Source organism: Thermobia domestica, chromosome 8 (assembly GCF_964235325.1).
Source record: "Thermobia domestica chromosome 8, izTheDome1.hap1.1, whole genome shotgun sequence".
Lineage (NCBI taxonomy): Eukaryota > Metazoa > Arthropoda > Insecta > Zygentoma > Lepismatidae > Thermobia > Thermobia domestica.
In genome coordinates, this window is record NC_137461.1 from 147,138,222 (window position 1) to 147,150,751 (window position 12,530).

Here is a 12,530-nt window from a genome sequence, read left to right on the forward strand (position 1 = left end):
GGTGAACGCTCTACCACTGAGCAATCCATGTTAATAATAAATACTGAAATTAAATAATATAAAATAACCAATATGTATGAAACTTCTTTCTGTTTGCTTCATTTTGTCACTATATTACAATAATACACAAAGTAGCAAAGATAAAAATAAGAAAATTCATTACCTTATCTTCAGATTTAAAGGTATATGAGCAATTTTTCAAACTTACTTTTTGAGGATTTAAGATGAATAATATACAATAGCTACTATTAAATAAATATAATAGCAGGAAATTAAGCTCTTTATCTTTCTTCAATAAATATGACTAGGATTTAAAGGAGATATTTTGGAGTTAAAACTAATAATAATAATAATAATAATAATAATAATAATAATAATAATAATAATAATAATAATAATAATAATAATAATAATAATGTTTTAGAGTAGAATAATGCTTTCAGTAAATTTATATATAACATTTGATTAAAAACCTAATCGTATAATTTACGTCGAGCACCATTGTGTGCAATGAAATTAATTTTGCATTAGTTACAAACAACCACAAAAGATAAGAACTCAACAATAAACACGCTTTTTAATTATCTGCCAATCAACCCATTCTCTTTATTATTGAGCTATAGATTGTCAACAAGACACACAGAGCTAGCTCTACCGTACGCGCAGCGCATGTATTTGCATAGGGCAGTAGGAAAAGACATAAAATATGGAAAATTGAAATATATGAAAAATGTATTATTTAATATAAATTTCTCTATTGGAACCTGATTTAAATGATGTTTGTTAAATATAGTAACCTGTTCCATATATTTGCATATAACATTCATAGATCATACTTTTTACGTTAAGTTGATTGATGGTCGCGTGGGCACTGTTAATATTATACAACACTATGCGGCGCAACAAAGCAGGTCAGTTGTAAAGTTAAAAGAAAGTGTATTTCTAATTCCGTTGCTTGCCGCGATCTTCATATAAGCTTTAAAACCCTCTTATTGGCGATTTTTATCGTTGTTTATTAAAGTAAGATATTACTAATATTTGCGAAATTATAATAGTGTATCTTTAATCACAGAATAAATTAATTAATTTCAATTTTTTACATGATCATAATGAGTTTGTCTTTATAAACCCGTCTGCTTCAGTCACACACATTCAGTTATTTGTTACAGAGAATAGGATAAAGTTTATTTTACTGTAGGCCTATAGCATGTAGCGAAATGCTAAGGTATTCTAGTGATGTGTCTTGTAATGGTATACACATTACAACGTTGCAGCGATCACCAATTAGAAGATCTTTTTTTTTTTTTTTTTGTTTTGTTTTGTTTTTTTACGAAAACTGAAAATTAATAGGTTCAAATACTTTTACCTCGCAATATGTCACGCAATGCATTGTAATATATTAGATGCCGAGTATTGGGAAAGGAAGTCCAAAAACAAACTCAGTGGTGTGCAACAAAATGAATCTTTGTGTAAATATTTAAAATGTAGAGCAGGAATGCATTATACGAAACCACTGAAAATAGAATCATGTCAAGTACTTTTAGTAGAGAACTCAGCAATACCAAAGTTACTACCAGTAAAAAATCAAGTCCAATTCACAAAAATTGGAAAATGAATGAAGTATGCATACTGATCTGACATTGTCGAATCCGTCTTTAACTGATACCAAAATAGTGAAAATACAATATAAAGATCCGCCGGAAAGACCAGGAGCTGATTTTGTTTATCCACGTAACTTTTAATAGTAGAAAATTTTCACTGGAACTTTTGCACACATAAACAAAAGAATATTATTATTATTGAATTCTATATTTTAATTATGATGTGGTAATTTAGTTTCAAGCTTAAGTTTCAAGAAAAGGAGAGGGTGATAAATTATGTTGTTTCATAGATGGTAAATTGCCCTGGAGACAAAACAAGTAATTAATGTCATCTCCGTTTTGTAAGATGTCTAGTGATGTAAATGGTGTTCTATCTCCAGTGTGCAATGTATCTAATTCTTACCTTACTATCTAGGTTCATTTTGACTTCTCGTGCCATATTTTAACGTGCCCTTTAGATATCTAAAGCTTGTTGTTAATACGTATAACTAACATAAACGTTAAAAATCAGAAGCTGTTGACGAGGTCAGTTTGGCCCAAGATACAGTTTCTCATTCTTTTCACACATATATAGCATCTGTATAAATTTTCCTTCTCAACAAATATTTCTTTTCTGATGTTAGTAAAAATGCAATATTTGAAACATGGTTCATATAAATGGTAAACTACAAAATACCTAGTGCGCAAAGAAAATCAGTTATAGACTTTTGAGTTACAACTTAAGTTTCTCTTGCTTGTAATTGAAATGAAATGAATTGTCTTTTTTATTTCTTTCTTTCTTTTCTTTTTTTTTTTTTTTTTTTTGGTTTAACATCCCACAGTCATGCCCTCTAGGCTAAAGGAGATGGATGATTGATGAAAGTGAATGAATGTAAAATTAAATTGCTCTCCACCGGAAGTCGAACCCGGAACCATGTGTATCAAAGGCACACGCGCTATCCTCCTCTAAATCAGCTAGGAGTTTCTTTTTTCTTGTGGTCATTCTATAGTAAAACTATGCACACGAAATATCACAATGGTAACTTATTTATGTTGAGAGCAGATTTCTCTTTAATACAAGTAATATTGATTGCGAATAATATTATATGAACTATGAAGTCAAATGAACTGCTCAGTGGTTTAAAAAATTTATATAATTTAAGGACTTACATAATTCAGTTGCTCATCAGTTAGTATTTCGTGTACAGTAAATAAAAATCTATGATAATCTCACACATTCTCAAAAGTGTAATTTTAATATAAAACATTATTAGAATATTTACACAAGAACACTACTGTCTAGGTGGCAAAGATTTATACTATAAACGTAATAGATAAACAGATAGTAGGGCTAATAGTTAATCACTAACGTAACGTGAAAATCTATGCATTTTGATCGCAGCTTCTATACGATAACATAATAACAATAGAAAAATATATCTTACAATATTCTATATTTTGACATTTCATAATGCATACACAGGTGCTGTCTTTTAATATTTATGTATTTACTGTAAGTTATTAGTAGTTTATTATATTCATGAAATCACTATTAGACTGCATAGAAGCATTGACGCATTAGGTATCTTTTCAGAAGCTGTGAAAGCCGCAGCGAGAAAAAAAAATATTTCTAAAGAAAGTGCTGAAACAATACATAAATAAATAAAGTAAAATAAAACATATAACTAAATAAATAAAAGTATATAAAAATCGTTATCTTGTGTAAATCTAAGAATTTTTCATCCAATGTTTTTCATATTCATTGCTTTAAAACTACAAAGTTTGTTTTCTTCTCAATATTTTTAATGACAAATGAAACAATCGCAATTAATGTTGCGCTCCACGCAGTCACATGTTTTCGCAAAGGTAATTGAAACTGGCATTGTAACTTATATATATATATATATATATATATATATATATATATAGAGAGAGAGAGAGAGAGAGAGAGAGAGAAAGAGAGAGAGATAAATATTTATACAGTATACAATAGAAAGGAATACTATGCTACCATGACACGCAATCGATTCAAGAGCTTGCAATTACAAACTTTATTGTAGTTTAATTTCCAAAATTTCGCTTCATTCCACCCCATATAATCTATTCTAAAACCAAGATAGAGAAAGGACTGTATATTATATCAAAAGAACGGATAAAATCATGTAAATGCCCTCAAATTTAGTATTTTCTTTTCTTTTTATGCCTGTTGCGAGACAAGTGTTAGGTAAATTAAACTAGTTATTATAATGAAATGTGCTAAATAAAATGATTTTCCAATTAACAGAGGCAGTAGATTTGTTAGTAGCTAATGAGGTTTTTTTATTATTATTATTAGATTTTTTTACTAACCAGCTATCAAAAATGCTACAGTGAAGAAGATGATTCACCAAAAAGTTTTGTGCCTTTACATGATAAACCTGCTACCTATCTCGAACGTACGAAAAATTTTCCATGACTCGTAACACTGATACGCAGTGGCTAATTGCTCGTTTTGCTTTGAAGTAAATGGAGCAACATTTATTAATTATATTATGTGCTGAAAGATACTGGTATTTTCTGCCTTGTAGTGAAGTGCAGAGATCATGAGTATCAGAGAATCATTTTAACTTTTAATTTGATAAAGTAAAAATTACTGTAATAAAATTTGCTCTGATTGTTTACTATCGGTAAATGCGGAAATATGGAAAATCGTCACTCATTTACCATAAAGGATGTCCAAAACTTTTAAATAGGCATTTAGTATTTTTCCTGCTTTCTATCGCATCTGTTATGCTACTACATCCTCGTGGTGAGTTCTGGGGAGTTTCAGAATGTATGTGCGAAACGAGCTAAGGGCTGCAAGGGAAAGTTCATCAACAACTTTTCGTGCCCTACTGTATATGTATAATGTGTTTTGAAAACATCAATACGATTTCTTCAATACGATCAATTGATTCTAATTTGTAACCACATAGGAACAATAATATCGCATCTCACTTTTCTCTTCCGTTTTATTTTCAGTCTCAGAATGCTTCAGTGTGAAAAAGAACCAAAGGTTATTGCTGTGTAGCACAATTTTCTTCGTATTGTCGTGCGGATTGCATAGCCGCAGCTATAAAAATATTCAAGTTTCATGAGGCAAAGGAAGGGGTTGATCAAAGAAATCCAAATTTTCTGTATTGACAACCACTAACACGACAACTTTTCCGCAATCCGGCCAATCGAAATAAATAAATAAATTAAAAAAAAATCGGCCCACCTTAATCAACAATGGTAACGTCATGGAATCTTCTGAAACAGATGCATCCCTAAATTGTTACTATAGATCGGAAGCAACCTCTATGTTACAACATTCTAATAGCTAGTCTATTAGGTACATTATGGAGCAGTGTATCAGGTACGTATGTATGGGTACGTTTGGTTTCATTTATCTAAGAAACTACATGGTCAATTTCAATGAAAACTTTAATAATATATTTTCTGGAATTTTAGGATGATCATAATAACATTCTAATACTATGTAGCTGATTAATGGCCAAAAAGGTTATGGAAAGTGTGTGAAAATCAAATAATTGCCTTCTTATCGTGGTAACCTAACAATTTCTATGAAATTGTATCTATGAATATAGCATTATCATTACCAGTGGCGAAGAGTACTATGAGGCTTTGAGGCCAGGCCTACCCTGTTGTCTACCGTATATTTTCTTCATCTTTGCTTTCTTATTAAATAAAGTCAATACTTCAACATTTAGCTTTTTTCGGTAACAAAATAGTAGGTTAGAAACACTTGGAGACTCTTCCCTCTGAGCTTTACCAGCTCACTAGACAGATTTACGGGCTTTGCTGCTATTATCGCTGGGGATTGCACGCGTTGTTGGGAAGGTGCTAAGGTTCGCCTGTGGGATTTCAGTTTTAGCGTTGAAAGTATCTTTCTATGCTAACATGTTATAAAATGATTTCCTTAACACAGAGTGAGAAGCTTCTGTGTAGAATTATGTATTTCTATTAGTGATAACTTGTTTAATTAAGGTATGTACTCTCAGGAGTTATTAAGAGTAGTTTTTTTTTTCCTACATGGGGTCTGGTCCATAATAGCTTGTAGAGTAAAAGTTTGATAAATTAAACATAAGTATAAATTTACCAAATGCTACCGTACAGGATAAAATAATTATATTTGTGTGTAATTTTTAGTTGAGATTCTATTTCATAGAATCAGTGGGGTATTTACAATTTTGTTTCGGGGGCTCTGCTTGTTTCGGTAGGGGCTTTGCTAACTTTATTCCTGGAAATGTGAAAATTCTGCAATATACATATAAAACAATAAAAAGTTGCGATAAAATTTCGATGAGTGCTTAAGCCCGGAAGTCACCCCCTTAAATGTGCCACTACTGCATAGAATACAACATTACATATCTTGCGTTGATTCTAATGAAGTTCCTTCTGAGCATTAACATTTCTAGTGAAGTCATTACCATGTGATGCATTAATTAAATGCAGTATTGTACCTAATTTAAAGTATGAGATGCAAGTAACAAACGCTTATCCAAGAAATATGACAGTTAACTGTAAGAATGTACTTCGTTTTTTTCATCCCTCCATTTTCAAATACGCAGAAAATAAAAACAGCAAGTGAGGATGAGATTCCCCTCATCTGCCTTGCAAATCTCAGACAGAAGAAAATATGAACTGCACTTCAAAATATTTGTAGTGGAGCTAAATGAGAATATTCCATTAATAATAATAATAATAATAATAATAATAATAATAATAATAATAATAATAATAATAATAATAATAGTCTACTTTCCATTTACTTTTTGCTTCTTCATTCTTTCTTGTTAAATTAAACAACAACAACAACAACAAAAAATACTGTATACAGCTAGAGAAAATTACTGCACACTGTATACAGAAAGTTCATTAAAATAAATAATTTGGTAATTCTTTTGTTCAACTCAATAAGGAAAATAGAATTCTGATTATAATTTTAAACATTTTATGATATATTAAATGTTATTTGTGTTATTAGTTTATCGAGCCTACCCTACTTGTGGGATTACGCTTCGCCATTGATCATTAGGTACGAGAAAGCAACTTATCTATTTCCTGACATTGGAGAAAAAAGTCATTAGGAAATTTTTACGAAGACTTTGAATCAGTAGTGAATTCGAACTCACCTTAACAAGTTTTGTTATCCAAATATTCTTTGAGTTCATTATTCTTCTTTGAATAAAAGAATTTGAAGAAACTCACCTTATTTCTTATATCTTTCGGAATTACGCTTAATATGAACTTCGTAAGTGCCATGGCTGCATCATGTACATTTACTCCAACAAAATATTTGAATTTCTCAGGATAACCTTTCTAAAAGAAGAGAAAAGTACAGAATAATTTTTTTGAATATACGTATAGTACATTAGATGTTCATAGATTCAAGTTGATGGTATAATTAGTAAATTTTCGTCTCTACTATATCATATAAAATACTCGAAATACCCTTTTTATGTACAAAAAGAAAATCAACACTTTATGGTTCAATCAATATAATCAAGTACTTAAGCTTTTATACCTGACAGACGCAGCAACCTAGTGTGAAAGGCTCATCCTCAGGATCACGTGTTCTCAGTGGGGTTATTATAATTTTTTAACAACCAGTTCTGTACATATATATATATATATATATATATATATATATATATATATATATATATATATATATATATATATATATATATATATAGGGTGTTGCAAAATAAGTGTTACAACTCTTGGGAGGTGAATCCTGCCACTGAGACAAGAAAAAAAGTTCTCTTGAACTTTCGGCTATTGGACATAGTTTCAGATCTACAAGGTGCCGAAAGCGTGGGAAAATGACTTTCGGACGCTAATAGTTCGGAAACTATCCAACGTAAAGAGGGCGGGTAAAAAAATCACTAAAGAAGTCATACCTGCTCTATTGAATTTTGCATATTTCACAATCCTACCATGCACGCGCAAGGGATTCCCCAAAGAAACGTAGGGAGTCCCGGATAATCTGCTAAATGAAAGTTGGTCTAAATGGATATGAATTGATGGGGTTTCTACCAGGTAATAATAATTCGTTTGTATTAAGTCGATATCTAGAACAAATACAAAATGGCGGAAACTTTCATGCTCGTCATGTGTGGTTGCATAATCGCCAGATACGGATGCTGGCCAACAGTGAAGTTCTGAGTATTAAGTGTAGCGTATTTGTACTCAGATGCTCTAGAAAGACATCTGGAGTACCGGTAGAGCACAAGAGATGGAGCAGGGTGATTCACATGTGTGGAACACGTAACGAAAAATGCCCAGAAATGCACTTATACTCAGTAAACGTGAGTCCAAACCGTCGGAAATGTAAGGATTAGCGTCAAGAACATGAATTTCAATTCACCAATAATATTCCCTCAAACCGACGCATTATGATGTGCACGGTTGCATACCAATAAGGATGCAACAACTGAGGCCAAGTTGAAATTGTGCAAGGGGACTCACTAAGAAACTGGGTAAACTAAATGAATGTCTCTAGTGGGATCACATGATCGATATTGAAATGCGGACAATTTGTGTGTTGATATCGACATGTAGCTAATGGACAAATGTGAACATGTGCGACTACTGCTGGGACACCATCCCATGTGGGAAAAAATAGGAAAATAACTACCCGGGTTCTGAATCTGAGGCCGTGGGCTCCAAGTAGGATTGGAAACTGCGACCACGCGAGCGAAAGCGAGCGCTCTAGCCCTGAGGCTCGAGGGAGCCTGACTTTCTCTGTATACATTTCTTTGAGGAGTACCCACTTTGTATGGCAAGCACTTTTGTACAGCCTCCCGACACGCTTGTTTGTTACATTTTGTTACTCCTGCTGCACAGTTGTAAACAATCAGAGCTTTAAGATGTTTCTTCCTATTTCTCATGTCGGTTTATTTTCCATATGTATGGTATTCCAGCTGTAGTATTACATGTGCCAAATTGGTTCATTTTCGTCTTTGTCTTGGCATGTGCACTGTGTGTAAGATACATATTTCTGGAGGTATTTTGATATCGAGTACGTCATATGTCCCAGAAGACGTGAGACATGATACAAGTTTGTTATTTTCACGCTTTATCACAATTTGAGCCATGGATTAAGAGATTTCTTTTCATATGTGTCGACTGTGGGACAATGTCCCAAACAAAGTGGGACATTGATACAATCTTGTTCGAGTTACGTTCTACCAAAAAGTGCACTAGATGTAATAGCAGAATGTACAACGTTATTTTCCTAGTTTTCGCATGCGAGACGGTGTCCCAGCAGTAGTGGGACATGTTAACATTTGTCCATTAGCTATATGTCGATATCAACACACAACATTGGCCACATTTCAATATCGATCATGCGATCCCACTAGAGACATTCATTTAGTTTACCCACTTTCTTAGTGAGTCCCTTTGCACAATTTCAACTTGGCCTCAGTTGTTGCATCCTTATTGGTATGCAACCGTGCACATCATATTGCGTCGGTTTGAGGGAATATTATTGGTGAATTGGTTTTCATGTTCTTGACGTTAATCCTTACATTTCCGACGCTTTGGACTCACGTTTACTGAATATGAGTGCATTTCTGGGCATTTTTCGTTACGTGTTCCACACATGTGAATCACCCTGCTCCATCTCTTGTGCTCTACCGGTACTCCAGATGTCTTTCTAGAGCATCTGAGTACAAATTCGCTACACTTAATACTCAGAACTTCACTGTTGGCCAGCATCCGTACCTGGCGATTATGCAACCATACACAACGTGCATGAAGGTATCCGCCATTTTGTATTTGTTCCAGATATCGACTTAATACAAACGAATTATTGTTACCTGGTAGAAACCCCATCAATTCATATCCATTTAGACCGATTTTCATTTAGCAGATTATTCGGGACTCCCTACGTTCCTTTGGGGAATCCCTTGCGCGTGCATGGTAGGATTGTGAAATATGCAAAATTCAATAGAGCAGATATGACTTCTTTAGCGAATTTTTTACCCGCCCTCTTTACGTTGGATAGTTTCCGAACTATTAGCGTCCGAAAGTCATTTTCCCTCGCTTTCGGCACCTTGTAGATCTGAAACTATGTCCAATAGCCGAAAGTTCAAGAGAACTTTTTTTCTTGTCTCAGTGAAAGGATTCACCTCCCAAGAGTTGTAACACTTATTTTGCAACACCCGATATATATATATATATATATATATATATATATATATATATATATATATATATATATATATATATATATATGTGTGTGTGTGTGTGTGTGGAGAGAGAGAGAGAGAGTAGATGCAAAGGTAGATAGACATATTTAACTCTCTTAGGAAACAAACCATATAAAGTAGACAAAAACAATTTTTTTACTGGATACCACAAGTGACAAGTAGGGACCTTACACGGCATCCTAATATAAGGTGATGTGACAAAATTAATTAGCACTACAAAAATCTTGGAAACGAATTATCCTAGATAGATGGTTGTCAAAAAGTATTGGAAAGATCTTAATCCAACAATGGATCGACAATTGTTGATAATGGTGTGTATGCGTTTCAAATATAAATAACTATCACCACTACACTCACGTGATCTCAGTTCTCATTCTTGATATCTGAGCATTTGAGATTAAGAAATAAACGCTTATACCTTCTTCTGAGAGATCATATATTTAACCCCGTAACTGTAAGAATTTCTAAAAGCAAAGATAGTTAAAGTATAATTTACTGTTCCTAGGTATAACTGGTAAAACGTACTGTTTTATCTGGGTATAACAAACGGTTCTGAGAACAGGAAAGATTTTAACAAATGATTCTAGCGAATCGATGCGAATCGCCTGAATAGTACCACTGCATATTCTACGTTAGATTCTTAGTAATTTTTAATTTTTGTGTTGAACTTTCTTGTGGTTCACTGCAAATTAGAAGGCTCTTTTAGATGGAGGTGGTACATGTATAATTAAAAGTTTTAAATGGCTAAAATTTGAGGGAAAACACACAGAAAATATGCTAGGCAGGACTAAGTCAATAGAAATTCAAACAATAATTATAAGCAATACAAATTTTCAAAAGTACATAGGCTTGGCATGTATTACAGACTATTAATTTGTCCACAGTAAACTAGATTATCATGTTTCCGTGTTTTCATTCTGTATTTTTTAAAAATATAAAATTATCTATGCTTCTGTACATTTACTTTTTCCTGAAAACAAAACCAAATTCAATCTTTCAAAAGTCTGGGATTCATATCATATGATACTAAGCTTTACAAAACCTGGGTGTAAAAAGGAAACTCCTTAATTACTCCAGAAATTAAATTGCTAAAGCTGACTACATGATAAATTTGAGAATAAATAATAATAATAATAATAATAATAATAATAATAATAATAATAATAATAATAATAATAATAATAATAATAATAATAATAATAGATATTTTATACCCATGAAAAGAACATGACTAATTGGTTTCCTGTATTTTCTTTTCGACCATAAATCATAGTGCTCAATGGTTACTAATGCAAATCGTGTATCCTGAAAGTGCATCAGTACTGAAACCTATTTTCAACTCAATGTAAGAACATCATTTTGTTTTATCTAACCACATAAGTAAGAGTAGCATAATCTCTAATGCTTCATCCGAAATTTCAGAGTATTGATTTCTCGATGAAAATAACTAACTAATCAAATAAATAAATAAATGAAAAATACATAAAAATAATAAAAAATAAAATTGAGAGAAGTAAATAAAATGAAAATAGAAATAAAAACACAAATACAAATAAATGTAAAAATCTTTGAGCAGAATATACAAGACAGAACCCAATACCAGAATTTCCTCCCCAACTACTGGTACGCAACCAATAGGTTTAGAATCGTTGATATAGGGTAATGATAATGGGTCATTTACATTTGTTACAGTTAGTGAATTGATTGTATAATGCACTGGCGATAAAGTCTATTTCCCAGTTGAAATACTGGAATTTCGAGAGATGTGTGAAAAATTTTGCATCCAGCTGGGGTAAAAAGTGTTCAGGGTCGGTCTTAGACAATTTGTCGCTCCATGTAATAGCATCATTTGTCACTCTTCTTTCTCTAGAAAGAACACTTCACACAACCGACGATTTTAAGTACGGTACCCGATAATAAATTTAATAGCTTAATATGTATATATACACACAGTAGTGTCATTAAACGGAGTTTCATAACGTAGTACTTGAAAGATGAATCACGTTTCTTTAATTGTTTAGTTAATGGCCTAGAACTTGCAACATCAAACCTTTCAATCACCCTCATTAAAACTGTATCCTGTAAAATGTTTAGGTCTGCTGCTGTTTAGAGGTAACAGACTCTTGACCTTGACATCTTTCTAGGTTTTCCCGTTCCTTCACATGTTCTTAATTATTAACTTTCTTCCCTTTTATGTCTAGGATCATCACTGTTTCTGATTTTTCAAACAAATGTAATAAAATTTAACCAACTCAATATAACACTGTTTACAATATTTCATAGCATCGAATGTAATCTAAAAGAACCTGTTGGTCTGACAAACCGAATAAGTGTAGTGACCAGTAGCGCTGCAACAAACATATACAGTAGTAGCGCGACACTGGATGGAAAAAGGAGCATATACGAGGGACATGCTCCTTTTTCCATTTATAGTTTTCAACAGACCTCCTTATAGCAGACTGAAAATTAAGAAATATGCTCTTGATCCTTTCAATGGGTGTAGGTATTTACAAAAAACAAAATAGCTATCTCAGTTTAGTGAGTTTTCTTTAAATATTTATTTGTTTTTTATTTCACTCATTCAACTTAAGAAATGGGAACGGGAAAGTTGTGTGGTGGCCCGTACAAACACATTCTTGTTATACTGTATCTTGCAAAAATGTTTTCAATTTCATTATAACCTCTTCTTTAATTTAGCTCATCCTTC

General features: G+C 32.5%; 1 protein-coding gene across 1 annotated transcript in view; it reads right to left on the reverse strand.

Moving 5' to 3' along the window:
• Window positions 1-12,530, reverse strand: part of LOC145691853 (alpha-tocopherol transfer protein-like) — an 86,806-nt gene that overhangs the window by 7,989 nt on the left and 66,287 nt on the right. Inside the window, exon 5 of the mRNA XM_081767165.1 lies at window positions 6,813-6,923. Coding sequence (XP_081623291.1) covers window positions 6,813-6,923 — 111 coding nt within the window. The remainder of the gene's footprint in view (window positions 1-6,812; window positions 6,924-12,530) is intronic.